This window comes from Brachycentrus maculatus, unplaced genomic scaffold, assembly GCF_059751285.1.
Source record: "Brachycentrus maculatus isolate JH-2025_06_01 unplaced genomic scaffold, ASM5975128v1 h1tg000396l, whole genome shotgun sequence".
NCBI classification, from domain to species: domain Eukaryota; kingdom Metazoa; phylum Arthropoda; class Insecta; order Trichoptera; family Brachycentridae; genus Brachycentrus; species Brachycentrus maculatus.
In genome coordinates this window covers 1,839,528-1,860,482 of record NW_028281145.1, presented here as the reverse complement: position 1 = coordinate 1,860,482, position 20,955 = coordinate 1,839,528, and the positions used below count along the sequence as shown (strand labels likewise).

The following is a 20,955-nucleotide window of genomic DNA, read 5'->3' as shown; positions in this document are numbered from 1 at the left end:
AAGGATCAAAAAATGAAGAGTTAACCTCGAAAAAAATGTATAGGCATCGTTGTCGTGATTTTTTATGCAATACTATTCTAGAATTTCATCGGAATGAAAAGGACGTAGTTTTTAGATTCGATCTAGCATTCAGAATCCGAAAGACGAAAACGCCCGTTTGCTGCGAAGCTAAGGGCTAGGTTTACGTGGTTGAAAAAAAAATAACTCGACACTGGCTATAACACCTTAATGGGTGAAAAGCCATTAAAAAGAAGAAGTGGTTGAAAAAAAATTTGATACATAGAATTTTTTGAAAACTCATGTACTTCATCAGAATCATACAAAAAAATAATTAATCTGCAATTAGTATTTTATTACGTTTTTTGACGGAATATAAAAAATAAACGGCCAGAACTGTGCCGGTAGGACAGGGGAGACGCCGATCTTTCGTATCTAATTAGAATTATTATGTGCTTTCGTTTTATGTCAAGTAGTCATTTCATACCAGTCCGTATCATTGTTTTTTTTTACTCTCGGTAAATAAAAAATACTATTTTTAGCCGAGAATCTAAAAGGGATTCTATTAGTTCAGATAAGTTTAGTTATTTTTTGTTGGTAGGTACTCTCTCAATTTGTCTTATCTTAGTTGATTCTATATAAATTAGTTAGTCTGTGGTCTGTGGTTGACTCCTGTCAGCGCTGTCAGCTGTCAGATCGATTAATAAATCTCTCTAGCGGCTTGTATGTCCGATAAAAAAATAATATTCAGGGAAAAAATTGTTCCGTCAAGCTATTTCCACCCGTCCATCATTGAAACTCACTTCGAGATGCCGGTGTCGAGTTTTATATCACAGTATCATATAAAAGTACCGTTTTAAATTTGAAATATGTGTTAAAGCCGGTGTTTATTTATAAGTACTATTTACAAAAAAAAATCGTCACTGAAATAAGTATTGTGCGTTGGTTCCAGAATGTTAATTTTATCCGGATTTGTTATTCATGTGATATTCTTGGCGTCGATTTTTGATATTTATTTCAAATCTCCCGTTATTAATGATATCCCTGAATATACTCCCAAACACCCCGGTCCTGCTTCCAGACTTGTACTTTTTAGCGCCGATGGATTGAGAGTTGAATCATTACTAAAAAGTCCTAACGCACCGTACTTAAAGTATGTATATTTTTTCAAGTTATATTTTTACTTAATTTGTGCAATCTATTAACCCTGATGTTTTGGTTTAGGTCAATAATGAAGGATAGGGGATCTTGGGGCGTATCCCATACTCGAGTGCCGACGGAATCTAGACCTGGTCATGTAGCCATTATCGCAGGATTTTACGAAGATCCGTCCGCCGTCGCCAAAGGCTGGAAAGAAAATCCCGTTGACTTTGATTCGGTGTTCAACCGAAGCTCGGTGACCTGGTCCTGGGGCAGTCCCGATATTCTTCCGATGTTCGCTAAAGGAGCTGTCGGCGGACACGTCCACACCGACTTTTACAGTCACGAAGAAGAAGATTTTTCTGGCAAAATATCTTCTACCGAACTAGACGCATGGGTATTTGACAAAGTTTCAGAGTTTTTCTTAACAGCGAATAAAAGTATTTCCAGACAGAATAAGTTGAAAAAAGACAAAATTATATTCTTTTTGCATCTGCTAGGCTTGGATACGGCTGGCCACACTCACAAACCACATTCAGAGTAAGTAGGATTTTATATCTCGCCTTATGTCCAACTTCCTTCTTTTCTTACATTAGTAATTCTTCCATCATAAAAACAAAGCTACTCAATCTTAAACATTTGTTATTAATACTATTTTATTCCTCTCCTGTAAAATATATTAAATGACTTCTCGTGGCTATGACTGAACCCGATCAGTATGGCTTTTCTGCTAGTACTTGAAGTTTAGTCATTGTTTTTGTAGGTAGATGTTGGTGCAATGTCACCGCATGAATGATTACAAAAAATGCCCTTACACTAAGACCTCAATTTGCGTCGTAGATACGTTACAAAATATCGCGACGCAAATTGAAACAATGCAAAGTGAATTGCTATTTTCCATTGGAAATCATTCAAACATTAAAGATGGCGAAAATGAGTCTTAATTCGGTAACGACGCAACTTAAAAAAAACGCAAAGTGAAACGTCGCAAAGCGAGGTCTGAGTGTACTTTAACGGATAGGACTCCCATTAGAAACGACAAGATTTACCAGATGACACGCCTTTAAATTTGCAAATTGATTTATAAATGTGTAGTACCAACATAATAACATAATCTATTGTTAATATTTATATACAAAAAACTTATTTTGTAAACATCTAATGTAGAAGTGGCCTCTCCACTAAAACCATAATACAGGTACCTTTTGGATGTTAATAGTTTTACTATCCCATGTGTCATTTGTACATTTACCTGTTGTACCATTATGGTTGAATTGCATTTTCATGTTTTGTTATTTTTTAATGCAGCGAATATGAAGAAAATATACAGGTGGTTGATGAAGGTGTTAAAAAAATGGAGGAACTTATTGAAAACTATTATGGAAATGATAAAAAAACTGCATACGTCTTCACAGCGGATCACGGCATGACCGACTGGGGTAGTTATTATATAATTTACTTTGAGATTTCTGATGTGTTAATAAACTTATCAGTATTTCCATAGGTACTTCTAATGCTTGTTCCTCAGTTTTGTAACAATTTTTACCATATTTATAGAACTTGAAATGGAAAATCCATTAGTAGTATTCTCTGGTACATTCCGAGCCCTGGTTTTACAGTATTTCTTATTATAAATGTTTTTTTAAGGATCTCACGGAGCCGGTGATGACCATGAAACTGAAACACCATTAATTGCATGGGGTGCCGGTATAGAGAGTCCTAACGGGACAATAGAGAATTATCTGGACAACAGGAAGGATGTCAACCAAGCGGATATATGTCCCCTCATGGCCGCCCTACTTGGAATTCCTGTACCAGTCAATTCAGTGGTAAATAAAGGCTATCTATCTATCTAAATAAAATATTCAATTTCGCTAGGTAAGAAAATATTTATATTCCGGCGTGAATTATTTATATGACAAAAAACACTGGCCCTTATTCGCATTGAATTGGTACAATGTTGATCATTAATCATACAAAGGCACAGTCATCACTTCTACGCTAAATGTACCAATCCAGGGTAAAATTAAATTATAATTAAAGTGAAGAAATCATTTCGATCTCCTGGGAATGGAACTGTGTAAATAAATCTGTTACCACTATACCGTGGCGGCAGGCAGAGGATGTCATATAACTGTAATATGTAATAATAATATTTTTGGATAATTTATGTAGCCTTATTTTTGTAAAATACCACCTCACGCCCGCTTAATTGTGATTGAATTCATGAAAAGGAGTTAGCACAAACGATTTAGAAATGTTGGTTAAAACTCAAATGTAACGTAGATGCTCTTTTATATTTGCACAAATGTAAACAATTGCCATCATCAGAAAAGTAGTCAAAGCACCAAAATTAAATTATAAATGTACAATGATTTCCTTTTTCGTATTTTTTTCCTGTTTTTTGTTGTTTTTATTATGAATAAGTTGTGTCGAGGAAATTGTAGGATTCAATTAATTATATGTTTATAGATATTTAGTGTATTCAAATTAATTTATTTACATAAAACATAATTATTTTTGTTTAGGGGGTTCTTCCAGAAACGTATTTTGGGTCTAATACAGAATTATTAGCAAGGAGTTTCCATAGTAATGCCAGACAAATGATTGCTCAGTATGAAAAAAAGCGGGAAACAGTGGAAAAACATGTGATCCAGCTACTTTATCGTCCATTCACTGAATTAACTGAAAACAAAGTGAATGCAATTATAACCCAACTGAATCATCAACTCCAGAGTGAGGATTATCCAGGAGTGGTAAGAAATATGTACATATTCATCTTAATAATGAGCACAATATCCAATGTGACAAACTCTTTTCTTTCTTTCGTATTGCCTATTAGGAATATATACAATCAGGGAATATTTTACTGTAGTTTTTTATGTATTAATTATTGTTATTATTGAATTATATCTTTTTCTTCTTCTGTGTGTGTCTAGTCATGTCAGGTCCCCCTGATGTCAACTATCTTTTAAGGGTATATCTTTTTAGATTTTTATAATGTGAACTGCAAAATAGAAACATGAATAGTTTTAAGCTTACAGTGGAATAAAAACAGACAAACTAAAAAAAAAAATCTTAATATTGGTTTTTCACTGATATCAAAAAATAATATTATCCATCTACTCACTCAACAATTTTGGATGCATTCTATTCTCCTTCTCCATCTTAGTCTTCATTACTGAGGGTTATGACCCTTGTCAAAGCAATGACTCTTCTCCAGTTATCCCTTGAGTTCGCTGCACATAGCGCTCCAACCACCGAGGTGCCTGCTGCTGTCTTAATTTGATCAACCCATTGTGTGGGGATCTTCCTCTCCCTCTCTTCCCCTCAAGGCTACCAACCACAACCAGTCATTCCAGGCTATCCTCATTGCCACGCGCAACGTGTCCAAAGAACTGAATAATCCATCGTGTTCAGACATTGACCAGAGTCAAGCCATCCAAGTGTAAATCCTGACATGCGCCTCCAACACAATATTCCAAACATTGCATAGGCTTAGGAAATATAGTGAGATGCAATCCTTTTCTTCTAACCCTTACCCCCACGTAATGGTGCCCGGGGCAAAACATTGCTTTGACACAGTGTTACCTTAAACGTTAATTATGTGAAGTCTGGTAACCAGTCCTGCGGTTTAGGCACCAGCCTGGGATGATATTAAATAAATATTAATGTGAAAAATTAGATGTGTTTTTGATCCCCTCGGGAATCCAACCTGGGACTTCTAGTGCAGTTGCAACACCCGCTAACCACTACGCTAGGAAGGTGTAACAAATGGTTATGTATCTAATAGATACATTGAGCCTATTAGAGAGTTTGAGATGATTATCATAAAATGTTGTGTGATTTCAGATAAAACTAAGCAAAGAAGCCATTTCACTAAGCTTACTCGGGTTGGACTATTACCACAACTACTATCAAAGAATTCTCTTAAACTCCATGACCGTTTCCTTCTTGGGTTGGATATTTTGGCTCATCACTGTGATTCTCCAAAGATCTGTAATGATTACTAAAATAAGCAAACCACAGGCTGATGAAAAAAAAAATTCACTTAGCAAGGGATTCGTACAATGCTTTTTTGTGATGCTATCCTTCACTGTGATATTATTAATATACGGTTGGTATTCAATATTAATTTATAGGTATATAAATATATAGTTTATTGAAAGATACTCATCATGTTCAGAATGGAGTCTTAAATTTCAATTTAAGTACAGTAGTAAAATACAAACTTTTGGATTCATAGTATTCAGAATCCGGAATTCAAGGGTTGTTCATCAAGATAAATTCTTTTGAGGTCATTTATTGTTATTACTTTAACTAACAGATGATATATGCTAGGTTGATCACCATTCTGTGTACGATGGGTTTTGTCTTTAAACTGCACTTCAAACAAAATACCATTATGTACTTGGAAAATTGTTTTGTATGCAATCTATATAAATTAAAATGTAAATGTTAGTTAGTTCAAAATCTTAAATGTTCTTAAGTTATAAACCGATTGCTTTGAAATTTTGACACATCCATTCGAATATGCGTGTGTTTTTATATACCTGTGACAGGTAAAATATATATTTTTTTTAACTGCTTTTTTTTTACTGTAAAAGTTTTTACTTAAAGTAAGATCAATGCACGCAACACTATTGACAGCTGCTTTCACTGAGCATTTTTATGTTTTTAATTGCATTCTTGTTTCTTATATTTTTTTAATATTTTCATTGCAAGGATTGAGAAATTAAACATATTAGAAATGTGTGCCTTCTATATTATTTCTTTTCTATTTAACCAGACCGAGCCACAGCAATGTGTGGCTGGGTACAGCTATTAAAAATAAAAATTGAATATTCTCTCAATTTTTTTTCAATTCTTATATTTTAAGCGTACATAATTATGTTAATAAACTTTCAATAACACTAATCAATTTGTACTTTTAACAAATTCCAGTTCAAAACCTTGAACTGAAGTATTACATATACTTTCTCCTTCCTATATGTATATGGTGGAAAGTAATGTTATCTTATAAAGTTTGGACTAATTACTTCCAATCGGTGAAATTGCGTGGAAATATTTTTAAAACACTACAATTTATTGTAGTTTTGATTCTTTACGTGTTTGGCATTTTAGTACTGGTAAGTAAGCACTCAATATTTATAAATAATATATCTTAGTTCAATCCTATTTTATTTTATCTTATTGTTGAAAAAGTAGATATATAATAATAAAAACTGCTTATTTGGCACGACTGAGAGGTGGGTACAATACTCTGGTCGGGAAAATTTATCTACCAAAATAACATCAATTATAAAATAATACAATATGAAAGTATGAGAAAATAAAATAAATATAATTAAAATGAAATACGAATGGATGGATTAAGGTGGGGACTGACCGGAGTATTTCGTCGTAACGTAACACATTACGATGCGAGCATTCAGGCAGTTAGTACACCGAGCCGAGCGCTCCATCCATAGTTTCGGATGCTCGGTGATGCTCGCCGCGAGCGATGTTACGATGTTATGTTACGACGAAATGCTCCGGCCAGTCTCCACCTTTAGATGAACAGCTTTGAAAACATAACTGTTTTACTAGCTTTTTTTTAGCACTGTGTATTTCCCTTATTTACCCCATACATATTGTGGTATTTAAAAACTTGGCTGCCATGGACAAACTCTCGGATTTGATTCCTGAGATAGTTTACATAAAAAGTATAGTGTTTTCACTTTTACAATGAAATTAAAATATCTTACCCTGGACTGGTCCAATGTGGGAGACTTATAACTTGTTTTTTTTATGTATGTATTTGCCAACTAAGATAACATCGTATTGACCAAACGCAGTGACTTGTGCATTTTTTGTATATATAAAGCAGAAGAGAACAATCCATTAATCCATACAAAATTCCATTCAGTTGCGTAATTATTCAGTAAAATTATTTTTTCAAAGTCACTAAAAGTTTTGGATATATGCATACACTACCAGCAAGAAGCTCGTTTACATTGTGTTTTGTTATTTCAGGTGTACACATTCTTCCATCGCTGGTTATTAAGCATCGCTATCAGTGCTTTGGCTATATTTCCTCTACTAAATGCCAACAGAAATAAGGTGCCGGTCTTGTTACTTGTCCCCTGGATATGCACTAATTTGATGCTAATTTGTTTTTCATTAATGCCAGTTGTGGGTAAAGATGATAATGTACATCTGGTGTAGGTATATTTTTATATTACTAACAAAACATATAATGCTAAAATTTAAAAATACTCGGTAAGGTATTATAAATTCAATTAAATGTTTTGTCTTCCAGCAAGTGAGTTTTGAAGAACTAAATTGTATGTAAGGAGTGAGCTTTTGTAAACTACAACAGTGTAGTAAATACAGAATTGATCATGAGATTTTACATCTAAAATTATAACTTTTATTTTAACTGTATCGTAGATTAACCAAAAATATCTTATAGTCTTTTAAAACATCAGGAATAGCATTTCGAATATTTAGGGAGCATTTTTATAAGTCTTATTAGTTTTAAAAGAATTATAGTAAGAGTGTTATCATAAATAACGATAATGTTTTCATAAACATCTCACATCAGTTTATCAGTTTATCATCATTAAAAGACGTCATAAGCATTGGCGACAACCCCTTGTACGTGCCAACCCAACGGTCCCATTTATGAACTGCCCGTTATGCAGAAAGGAGCTAGTCTCCATGTAACTCTGGGATAATGAACTTTAAAGTTTGGAATGCAATATGAACTTATTTATTAATATTAAACCTTAGTGGATTAGAGGTGTAAATGGGATAGGGTCTTGTTTCCAATATAAAAAACGCATTTCATTACTTCTTTATTTAGTTCCATGTATATAAATAAACATAGTCCAATGCAATTGTTAGTTTTATCATATAAATATCTGAATACTTTAGTACAAAGTTTATTATTACGTTACTAGCGCTTATTAATAACTAGCACACGTACGTCACTACAAGTCCCATATTTTTAATGAATTCAACAGCCCTTGAATTATAGTAACCTTTAGGGCTAGTTTTGTTTGGAGGATAAGGTCCGCTCATACCCTACGAGGGGATAAGATTATATTCAAAATGATTTTATTTTTACAGTGCATTTTCGGGCGCGTTGTGGGTCGCGTGCTCTCTTGCTTTTCTGCATTACTATGCCCTCGAGACACTTAAAAGCGGACTAGAAACCAAAACGCAAAGCCTGATACTGGCAATCCCTCCCTTTTTCATAATTTTAGCCGTCCAAGTCAAATATTTTGTCGATGCTCAATTCATCAACAGGAGTGGCCTATCTTATATGTGCCAGTCAATGTCATGGAACTTGGCAGGTATGTACATTTTGATTTATTTATTTACTAATTAATTTCTATACTTACAGTTACATACTTTACTTATTACGTTTTACACTCTCCCGTAAACTAAGCCTAAATGGAGTTACAGATTAAGCTGTTGATATACACATATGAGCATATTGATGTGTCAGTTCCATATAACTACAAAATTATCTTTTTATTTGTCTGTGAATATCGCTATTTTTTCAGTTCCATAAAGGGACAACTCATTAAAAATTATTGGTTAGTTGTGAAATTTATATTTCCATTAGAAATATATGAACGTAAAAAATTTCTCGTAAACGTAAAGATTATATCTAGACATCCACTAACCATTGATCTTTGGCTACTTTTTTTATACTTGTTCAAATTTACATAGGTATATGACATTAATTTACTTCCATTTTTTGCCACTGCTATAGTGATAAGTTGAAAAGCCCTTATTTATTTATTTTTGACTTTTAGTTCACTTTAGTTAAGAGCAAACCGACTGAAATTGTGTTCTTTTTTTAACCAGTTTTTAGTATCATAACTCCGCTGTTTACGTCGAAGTGGATTATATCTCGCTTGTATTCCATCTTCACCAGCTTGGCAGCATTCTTCATTCTCCTTTCCATCAGTCATGAGGCAATATTCTTGCTGGCATTGGGAGTGAACTTGCTCTGCTGGCTATCCATCGAACATTATCTGATCAACGCTAAGGAATCAAAGGTTTACCTCTCATATTATTATTGTTTTATTACACAACACCAAATATTATAATACAGCAGGAGAGTGCAAGTAATAAATAGAGTACAAGATCCACCTACTCATAATAATGTTATGATTTAAGTATCTTGGCTACAGTGGAAATTATAATGACTATACTTTATTTCTTTATCTCCCATATTTCTTTAGAGATTTTAATTACAGTAATACTGATTACATATCTTGTGATTTTTGTATTACAGTCGAATTCGGTTATTACCAGGAAGAGGGACCATCTGAATTAGCTCTTATAAGCGTTACTAGTTATATCTGAGAATAGTTTTTTTTTTTAATATTCCCAACACACGAAAATGTGAAATGGAATAGTCGCATAACACAAAAAGTTGCAATTCAAACAAACAAAAACACACAATACACCTGTTACACACGTATGTGTTGTTTTTCTGTCAATACACTTTTCCTATAAAATTTGGAAAATCCTGCGCTTCTTTGAGTACAAAATTATTGTAGCAAAGCTCCATCAATGTTTGTACGATCAAATTTCCCAATTTTTATAAATATAATACAATGTATTAAAAATAAATATCAAACCACTTAATGAACTTTATACTGTGCAACAGATCTTTTTAGGTAAAACCTGAAGGTTTTTTCTCCATTTGAAAAATATTTAGTATATTTAAAAAAAATATTAAACAATACCTTTTCTTCAAAATGCAAAAACAACACTTTCTGCCCTATAGCGGGTAAATATTAAGTTTAAAATATGCCTCTTTTGCTGGGATATAGTACATTTTCTGGGCATTCCGAAAACATGCACAACTGAAAATTGAAGATTTTTGATTTATGACGTTCTTGAAAGGAGTGAGCGATATCCGAGATCTCGCTTTATCCTCTATCCGCTATATCTCTCTTTATCGATAATAGAGTTCGACTGTATTTCATTTGCTTAATGGAAAATTAAATAATAAGGAATATTAATTTCTATTTCAGATTTCTCAGTGTACTTTTGACCAACCTAACAAAAATATATTTTTTGGACGATTAACAACATTTGAAAGACCTCTCAACAGTGAAGACGTCAGGCGATCATACATATTTGTATCCTTTTTTTATTTTAAATTAAAGAGAAGCATGATGGATTGTGACTTGTCAGTTTAAATATCGATCATGTTTGTTCATTTATTAATTCGGTGACTTTGTACTTTAGTAATATCTGTCCATATTTAAGTAAGTTTTACTTGGCAAATACCACTATTCTCCTACTGACAAAAAAATAATAAGAAACAGCTACTTTTCCCCTCTTTATCCTTCAACGTCCCAAAGACAAAACATATGGTATTTGAAAATGATGTGAAATGCATTGAAACGCATGTCACAATAGATTTTAAGAAATAGTGGTATTTACCAAGTACATAATAGATAAGTCATGTAAGTTAGATAACGCACAAAAATAATTATTGCTGTTTACAAATATGTATGTACAATTAAATTTACAACATAATATTGGCTGTAGAAAGAGAAAAAATGAGAAAAAAAATGAGAAAAAAGTGCACAATAAGTACTTTTTTATTTATTTTTTCGGCATTAACTTTGTGGTAAGACATGTTACAATGATTAAAGAAAACACTTGTTTTTTTACCACTTGAGTTTTATTATAGACTACATGTTTCAGAAGTTAAACTTCCATCATTCAGGTCTGTATAATATTATTTATTATTTATTTTAGTTATTATACAGACCTGAATGATGGAAGTTTAACTTCTGAAACATGTAGTCCATAATAAAACTCAAGTGGTAAAAAACCAAGTTTTTTCTTTAATCATTGTAAGTACTTTTTTGTTATAATATTTGTAGCGATAAAAATTTCCATTATACAGTTATGCTCATATACCACATTTATATTATTTAGTATATTCCTTAACATACGTTATATCCAGCTGCTTTACGTAATATTGTCTTTCTTCGGTACTGGAAACTTGGCGTCCATTAACTCGTTCGACCCAAATTGGGTGCGATGTTTTGTATCACAGTTCTCACCGTTCCTGATGGGTTCCCTTATTTTGTGCAAGACCCTGATTCCGTTCCTCTTTGTGGCTTGCACTTTCTATGCTGTTAACCTGGTCGTGAAGGTATGTATATGCGTACTCAATAGTATGAGATCGACGGCCCCTACGTAAAGTACTCTATCTGCAAATCGGTTACTTTACAGGAGAGAGCTTAGAAGATTTTTTCAACATATATTTTATTTATTAATTAACAGTTTTATATGAAATTTTAAACTAGTATTGTACTGTGTGTTAAATCGTTTTAAAACTTTATTCTTTGTCGAAATTAAGTAGTTAGTGTTTTAGGAGTGAAATTCATTTTGAAAATTCGATGTAGATGGCGTCTTATACGCCTGAAAACTAGGCGTAATTTATTTTATATATTTTTTTTATTTGTTTATATATATGTAGATAACGGTCAGTTGATTACATACACCAAATACCTCAGTATTGACAAAAATGTAGTTAGAGCACTTTACGTAGGGCACATCGAGATAATAATTATAACAGACGACATTTCATAAAACAATCAATTGTGCAGTATGATAAAATTTTGAAAGAAATAAAGCAGTATATATCAAGTTTATAGACTTAATTGTATCATTACAATATCAAAACTTTTTTATTTGCACCACATCAGACTGTGAGCAGTTTTAAATTGGAATGAATAAAAAGGTAGCAACATTAATAGGGGACAATGCAGAAAGTATGAAAATACTTTTACCCTGTGGCTACATTTTTACTTACAGTGTATCCTCAGGGCAGCACGCTCGGCTACAGTACTGGAGGTCCCGGGTTCGATTCTCAGGGGGGGATCAAATAAATACAGGGTGGGGCGCGGTCACTACCTTTTTTGAAACTCTCGCCACAAAACGACAGTTACTCCTAGAATGCATTTCTATAGCGCGTTTGAAAGCACAGAATGTTAATTTTTTTTTAGGTTAGTTTAATATAAATCATGCCATGGACGAACGAGGGGCCATAGAGGCCTACTTTTTCTTCGGCCGTTCCGTCATCCCAACTCAGCTAGTAGTAGGGGATGTGTGGTTCCAACTCGATGACGCAACGGCTCACACGACACAAACTTTCATTAGTTTTTTGCTGGAACACCTTCCCGAACGGCACATCTCTCTTAGGGGCGATCTTCAGTGGCCAGCGCGATCCCCAGATTTAGCTCCTTGTGTCTATTTTCTGCGCGGCTACCATAAAACATTGATTTACACTAATTTTACAAAGACTCTTGGTTAACTGAAGGACAATATTCTTGCTGCTAATGCCGACATATGCACGGATATGGTGGAAAAACTTGACAAAGTGTCAAAATTCGCCTACCTTAGCGCGTTGACAATAACAGTAGCAGCCTTTGAGATGTTGTTTTTAAAACTAAATAAAAAAAAACTTTAAACGTGCCCCTGTATATAGAAAAAAGAATTCAATCCATACTGACAATACTTTTTGTGTTATAAATTTTTAAAATAAGGAATTGACGACGCGCCATCTGTATAAGTATTTTTTTCACTGTAATATTTATTCAATATTACCCTGGACCAGTACCTAAAGCGGAGGACTGATCACCTTTGTATTAACGATCTGCATTTATATGATGCAGTGCCCTATGCACCATCGGTTGCGGATGAGAGTTTGAAGAAGAACATACGTATATACAGTACTTATATGGAAGCAGATATATGTAGTACAAAGCAATTCTTATCTGTGCTAGTGGTGAAAAGAGAAATTGATTTTTTGATGTTGTCAACATTCCCCACCACTGACTGCATAAGTAAAGCGTGCGGAACTATGGAGTTAATGCAAGGACGCGAGATACATCTGAATGTTTTATATTTTCAGGCACCTACAGGACAACTATTTCTGATAGTTTTAATATTTTCCGATTGCATGGGCCTCTACTTTTTGCATCTGGTGAAAAATACTGGAAGCTGGCTAGAGATTGGAACATCGATATCTCATTATGTCATCATGGAGACTACAGTTTTATCTTTATCTTTGCTTTATGGACTGGGACAACTTCTAACTAACTTATCAGTATTGCCTGTGAAGCGCAAGGCGCAGTAATTCACGGAACCAAGGAACGGAACAAGGAAACCAAAGTATTAACGAAGTGCAAACTAAATAATCATTACTTTATTAAATGATAAATGTTAGTGTCATAAATGTCTAGCGTGTATACACATACACAATACCTATTTATCGTTAAATCACACATCAATGTATAAATGTTGTAACATGTCAAGTTGTGATTTTGTGGTAGTGATACAGACTTCAGATCTGAGATTCCAGGTGCCACATATCCAGTTACAACTTGATTCCTATGTTCAAGCACAATAATCATTTATAGCACAAATGTTTGGATAGATTATAAAAATCCAAATATTTATTTTCTTGTTATTCTATGCATTCTAAATGTTACCGTAGAACAGGGCTACTCGAACTTTGATGTGTTACTTGAGCCCAGTACAAAAAAAATATTTAGATCTGTATTTGGTCTATAATAATGAATGTATCGACATGATTCATTGTTTCCCTGACAGTGACACTTATTGTCACGATACGTTCATTATTGTAGACCAAATACAGATTTAAATCTTTTTTTGCACTGGGTTCAAGTAACACATCAAAGTTCAAGTAGCCCTGTTCTACAGTACTTAAACTGATTATTATTGTTTATCTATGTTAGATACCTATAAAACATGTATTCTTAATAATCAATTACCTTTAAACACATACATACTATAAAACAATGAGAGATAAAGATTTTATTTAGTTTTAATTTTCTTATGTGAAACACATGTTGAAAGTTAAAATGTCCTTTTTCTAAATTAACTGTTCTTAAAAATCTCAGATTGATTAAAAATGTTATCTAAATTTTATTGTGTTATTTGCACTTGAATTGCATAAATTATAATAAAATCAAATTTTCTGAAAGTCAAATATCTAATACAATATTTTCACTTATTTGTTGTTGTAAATTGTACAATTAAGAATAATGTATAAAATATTTTTTTATCAGTGTAAGTCCTTGAATTACATTTAAAAAAACCTGAATTTTTAGTTATGTTGTTCTCGTCAATAGGAGGTTTAGTAATTTTCAGATTTTCTTTACAATTAGAAATACCAAATTTTTATCAAATCCAGATGATGCTGTCAAAATACATGTTGACAGCGGGGATGACATACTTATTTAGCCAGAACTTTTTTTTACTTATTAACTAACCATTACACCACTGCTCCAGGGCTAGGCAGAGAAAAGAAAGCCACACCACTCTGACTTTGCATTTCCTCATATATTGATTAATTAATTAAACCATATCCGCTCCCTAGGTGGAGCATATGGAGTTCACAAACACTCTCCAGGCTTTTCTGTCGGCTGCCAGCTCCCTTGCATCCTCCCAAGTCTGATCCGCGTCCCGAAGTTCTGATGAGAACTGCCGACAAATTGTCAGCAGTGGTCGTCCTTAGCGGCGCGAACCTGATGCCTTGTAAAAGAGGCAAGCTTGATTAAGGCTCTCGGAAGGCATGCGAAGTACATGGCCAAGCCAACTGAATCGCCTTTTCTTGACGACAGTTGTGACCAAGATTTGCTGCGTCCTACGCCTTATCTCTTCATTCCTCACAAAGTCAAACCACCGCACCTCATATATACCCGCCGATTATTCCAACTCCTGACCTGACCACTTTCAAGTATTTCTAATACTTGATTCGGCTCATAAATTTGTTTTAACATTCTTTCCTCACTCATTCGTTTCACTGTCCAGTCCATCTTAACACAATTTTCATAATTTTATCGATAATGCTCATCCTTAGCTGACCTTGCATTCTTTCCGGATTTCACCATTCAAACATCTATCATACATCATTTGACTGCACATTCATACTTGCTTTTTCTTACTAGGCAAAGTTTTAAACTTATGGGGAACAGGGTAGGTAAAGAAATTTGAAGCAAGATTTATGAAACACCCTTATTATATCAAGGAAATTACAATTAACATTCCGAGTGTATTTATTCATTAATTTAATTTGAATGTACTGTTATTGGAAATAATCATAATGATAAACAAATTATTTAGGGTATATTATTTATTTTTCGAAACAATCTTATAAAATCATTTTTATCTTTTAATACATACATGTTATAATAACTAATAAGTAAGAATGGTATGTTGATTTTACCTTTTTAAAAAACAAAAATGAGCTTTTATAATGGATTTGAAAAGCTAACTGCATTTCATCAGAACCATTTTTTAAATTTGATTGAAAATTGATTCACAATGTACTTGACTCTTTACTAGACTAATCAAATAAGGTAAAAAAATATTAATCTATTTTTTACCTTTTGTATGGTGTGAATGGGAATCAATTCTCTAATAAAATTTTATTGATTTTAGTTATTAATTATATAAGTAGAATATTATATTGCAAAGAATTGTGTTATCAGGGGTGCCAACACTAAGGACGACTTGCCTAGTAAATTCATTTTAGGTTCCTATTTTATACCTTACTCAAAATAGTGTTATTAATATTATAAACCCTTGATGAAAAAAAGGACATTACAATTCAAACAATAAATAACATTCATAAATTCACTGAACCAACTTCTTCATATTTCATTGTTTTAGTAAGGCGTTAAACTATATTTTTTTATCAATTTTTATTATCTTATAAAAAAAATCACCATGATATCAATTATATTTAGAATGTTCTAGTCATACTCGTCATAGTAAATTAAATATATGTTGTATGTGCAAAACAAACAGCCTTTTATTTTTAAATGTTATATATGTATGAGTTTGGTGCGTTTAATGTTGCCATTAAATCAAGCCCCGCCCAATTATGACCCTACCCATATTATGTATCTCAGTATCAGTACCTAACTAAATTATTTTATTAATTTTATTGCCTGTTCTTAGTTTGTATTCTAACCTGTTGATAAGAACATCTGTAGTTCTATGAGCTGACTCCCTCAGGATTAGCAGGGTTTAGAAGAGTTGGCCTCTTTGGTTCAACTCTTCTTTCTACACCCCCTCCTATCTTAAGGGCAGCCCACAAAGTCAGAGTTGAACTAACTGAAAAATACAATTTATAATGGGATTGAATTTGTCCTATTTTATGGTACATTTCAGTATAATTATATTCTTGAATCATATGTCCACACAAACAAAGAATTTAAAAATAAACTATTTAAGTAAGGCATATTGGTGATGTGCAAAGACCTCTTATCTTACAAAGACTTTATTTTAAACCTGGGATTCCTGCGGATGTTTTTTCGAAACATTTACCCGTATTTATGAGGTAAACAAAATAATTGAATTATATTGTTAATTGTATTTAAAAAATAAGTTTTTTTTTGCAAAGCACCGAAAATTGAGTGATTAAAAATACATTATGCTTGATAAACCAGAGGTGTTAACATTAATGTAATCATGATAAGATATGCGAAATTGAATTTTATGTCAAATGGGCACATCTCAATATGTATTACCTACAATGCCAGATAAGAGGTATACACACATCGCTGTCGATATACAAATGTACATATATCATTTCAGATTTAACACTTACTATGTACATACATACATATATCACTCTTACAATAGTTTGCCAATTAAAAGTTACATTATTAGTTGATTGAAATCTACACACTGCTCACTAAAGATAACATGGAACTAGGTAAAAGATGTAGAAAGTATAATAAAGTCACATGGATTGTGTATGGTCTCGCAAAAATGAGAATAATACACAAATTTATTTATTTTTACTGTAAACCGGGGAAGAAAGACGAACTTGTTGACTCTATTGAGCTGTGTATTCCAGACGAATTGGTTGATAGATATCTTATGCTGCTTCGATTGGCTATAACAAATGCATTGGGTAAAATGATCTTACCAAGTTGCAACCCGCGCACAAAATTAGGAGATTGTGCCTTTGCTGTTGCGGACCAATGGTGTGGAAGCACTTCCGCCAGCAGTTAGAAACGGTGAAAGTGAGATGATCTTTAGAAAAAAACTAAACACGCATTTGTTTGCTAAATCATTTCCAATATCTCCCTTCCTCCAATTTCATCACAGTGAAACACCCTCGAGGTAGTATTTTACGAAAATCGCGCTAAATAAATTATCCAAAATTATATTATGTGACTAAATGTGACTGCTGCATACTAAACGTACATTATTATATAGCTGTATACTAAAGTTACCTTACTATGCAACCGAATATAATAATGTAACTTTAATGCACGCTCTACATTAAAGTTACATTATCATGGAACCGAATCGTGCAAGCTATACATTAAAGTTACACTATTAAGTAACCGAATATATGTACGCTGTATACTAAAGTCACATTATTAAGTAACCGAATATATGTACGCTGTATACTAAAGTCACATTATTCAGTAACCGAATAAGCCCACACTACACGCTAAAGATACAATTCAAAGTCTATTCTATTTGATGTGTAAAAAGGTCCTTCCTGTCCGCACTTTCTAACCCACACACCAGACTTGAAGAAACCTTCCTCCACCCACTGCTGCATCTGCTGTGTGCTGTTGGGTCCGTGTACCTCGGTGTCATCACCCTGACTCCATTTAAATTCCCACATTAATTTGGCCTCCGGTTCCGTGGTTTCCTCTTCGGCGACTTCTTTATCCATCTGATCGCCTTTTTCGTTCTTTTTTTCTTTCTCTTTGGTATCAAAATCATCAGCATACATGTCCAACTCCTCGCCGTCAGCTTTAGATGAACAGCCCGCTGCTTTTTTGGATTTGCCAACTATTGAAGTTATTTTTTCAAAAGTTTCTTGGTAAATATCCATATTTCCGGTCCTAGTTAAGATTTCATTAGCTAGCGATGTCAGTTTTGTAACACTTTCTGAACTGGTGTCCACAATCCCCGCCTTCTTCCTTTTCCATCTCTCGGCGCTGGATATTTTATTACTGGCACCTACAAAAAATTAATACAAATTAAACTTCACATAAAAATAAAGCGCTTAGTATGGAAAGTACGAAGTTTGTTCTGCATTACTTTCAATATAAAATAGTAGAATCTGGTGGAAGACCGAAAGTAAATTTTTGGATTTCCGCTCGTTTAATTTTGGATTTTAAATTTTGTAGAAGCAAAGTAAACTATTATTGTATTCCAATTTTTTTTAAACTACACCATGTCAAGAATTAATGTTATAACAAATTTATGCCACTCGTAACACCAAATCTAAATTGCTAAAAGTCAACTTCAGTCAACAACTGTGAATATTTTATTGCAAACCTCATTGATATTATTAATTTTTATCATTGAAAACCAGTGGCGGGCCTACCATTAGACGCACCTAGCACAAACCCTTGGCCACTGGCTTACAAGGGAGGGGAGAATAATATTAATGATATTACTAGAAAAATGCTAGACGATATTATGAGATATTTGGTGTCAAAAGTCTGAAAAAATATGGTTTATTCCCTTAAACAACACAGCTGATTGACAGTTATCCACGTTAACTATTTTTTTAAACAAACTTATCTCCATTCCAATTCACGAGACAATTTCCCTGTTACAATTTAATATTATAACATTAAAACTACACTAGCATTTAAACTATTTTATGTTCTATGTATCATCAAAACGTCATCAAGCTATATTCCTGGGGCATTAAGATATTTTGTATATAACAAAAGACAAACCTAATCGTTGTATCGACTTCAGGACTGTTTCTTTTGGTTTCATGAAGGCCAACATCTCCGCGTAGGATGCCTTCAAATCAAAAGATTTCCCGTCCTCTGTTTCACTTTCACTGCTGCTGTCATCACCGAGGCCCTTGAGGAGGTCGTCCTTGTGCACTTTGTACTTGTCCTCGGGTCGACCTTGAACCTTCACCCAGTCGATGTTGTCCAGCCAGCTGTCCTTGATCTCCTTTTCTTTCTTCCAATGGTAATGACCTTGGGTGTCGAAGTGACCCTCTTCCAATTCTTCTTTCATGTTGAATGGCGTTATTGTCACCTTTAATATTAAATCAACTATTACACATCAACCAAAACACATTAGATATTCATTTCCGAGTTACAAGCATTTTACGTCAGAGAGAGGCGAATAGATTAACTGACACAATCCTAGTTTTTAGAAAAATATTTCCATGAAAAAAAGGCGACTCGAATTATTATAAAAAAATTATCATTGAATCTAATATCGAATACACAGCTTTGAAAAAAAGGTGAGAAAGCAGTAATATAATCATTATATTTAAAAACAAAGTGATTTACGAGTTGTTTTGTATGTTGTACATTGTAACCCGAAACAAAACAAAAATACAACCTCTCCTTCCATTCCAGCAATGCCATCCTCTTCGCCCTCAATATCATCAGCGTGCAAAACATTCGTCTTTTCTTCTTCAGCACCACTGTCCTCTTCATCCGAATCTAAAGAATGTTTTTTTCCATCGTACTTTCCGGCTACATCTACGCGTTTCTCGTCATCCTCGAAATAAGTACTATCCAACTTTCTTTTAGGCATTTTGAAAACCAGCTAAACAAATTTACAAAAACGAATAACTCATATCAAAACAATATCATACACAATAAAATCACTGATCGGTATAATAAAAGTCAAGCGCGCGCGAATCGCTTCGACCAAAAATTTGCAAGTATTTTGGATTTACGATTATAGACAAATATCATAGATTATGTAGTGACAGTGACATGAAAACAGAATGCTAAAATTCCGTAAGGCTGCTCGCACACTGGCATTTTTCGCTTTCGTAATTTCGAACGCTCAAAGCCTGGATTTTTCATGCATTCAGAATTATGAATGAGCGGAAAACGCTCATTTAGTAATTATTTTTATTTTTAAAAAGACAAGTATTTGTGATTTTATCATGTACAAAAATGCTTCAATTTCATACTATTTCTGTGAGCCTAAGCGGTTCATTATTAAAATAGGTATCAAATTGTGGTAGAGTGGGTTCGAACCGAGAAACTCTGACTCAAGAGCCCGCTGCACTTACCACAATCCCGCACGTTATATTATGTTATTGACAAAAAATATCACGCTATTATTAATTTACAACATTTTGAGTGTGTCCAAATACTTGTTCACAAAATCTGGATTATCTCGAATTACAGGAGTTATTTTCATATTATTTTTTAACATCTCATCAAAGATGAAGAAGAATATGGAAGTCTGGGCATTCACGGGGCTGACAACCTTCATAGGCTGGTTTAAGTGATCACTTTACAAACGTGTAACATTCACCAATTCTACCCATTATTGACAACCACACTACTCAAATTCTTGGAAGTTCTGTATACATGAACCAATTTAGAAACCTTGTTCTTGAATCACTAAAACTTCACTAGAGACATCTATTGGTGAGATGTAATGAAGCTCTTTATTAAGCAGAAACTCTTATATTAGTATGTGAGGTCCAAATCCTGGATTTCAATCACACACATGAGAAACGCCAGAAAATACCATTTTAATTTTTATTACTTAAGCTTATAATTTAATTATTAATTATTTTATTTATGGGGTTGAGTTTGTTGGTAAAGTAATACAACAATATGGATGGTGGTGGTATGGAGAAAATGATAAAATCGTTATGGTGGGGACTGACCAGAGCCATTTTGTCATAACGTAACGATGCGAGCATTCGTATAGTCAGTACAGCGAGCCGAGCGCTCCATCCATAGTCGGAGTGCTCGCCGCGAGCGACGTTGCGAAGAA

General features: G+C 33.5%; 2 protein-coding genes across 3 annotated transcripts; one reads left to right on the top strand and one right to left on the bottom strand.

Annotated features, from left to right (window-relative positions):
* Positions 1–646: 646 nt before the first annotated feature.
* Positions 647–14,773, top strand: PIG-N (Phosphatidylinositol glycan anchor biosynthesis class N). Of its 2 annotated transcripts, none has more exons than XM_088270805.1 (13): positions 647–1,150; positions 1,222–1,677; positions 2,446–2,576; positions 2,785–2,966; positions 3,666–3,893; positions 4,990–5,254; positions 6,082–6,266; positions 7,153–7,340; positions 8,251–8,477; positions 8,998–9,191; positions 10,179–10,286; positions 11,126–11,317; positions 14,573–14,773. In XM_088270805.1, exons 1-13 carry the CDS (start codon positions 951–953, stop codon positions 14,648–14,650), a joined length of 2,634 nt encoding a protein of 877 aa, XP_088126931.1. In that variant the 5' UTR covers positions 647–950; the 3' UTR covers positions 14,651–14,773. The 2 variants fall into 2 exon arrangements, with proteins under 2 accessions (XP_088126931.1, XP_088126930.1); XM_088270804.1 differs by lacking the exon at positions 14,573–14,773 and adding an exon at positions 13,082–14,296.
* Positions 14,774–15,313: 540 nt separating this feature from the next.
* Positions 15,314–19,938, bottom strand: holn1 (CD2 antigen cytoplasmic tail-binding protein 2 homolog holn1). Its single transcript, XM_088270806.1, has 3 exons — positions 19,549–19,938; positions 18,921–19,236; positions 15,314–18,189 (listed from the first exon to the last, which is right to left on the bottom strand). The coding sequence occupies exons 1-3, from the start codon at positions 19,744–19,746 to the stop codon at positions 17,669–17,671; spliced, it is 1,035 nt and encodes a 344-aa protein (XP_088126932.1). The 5' UTR covers positions 19,747–19,938; the 3' UTR covers positions 15,314–17,668.
* Between the last annotated feature and the right edge of the window lie 1,017 nt (positions 19,939–20,955).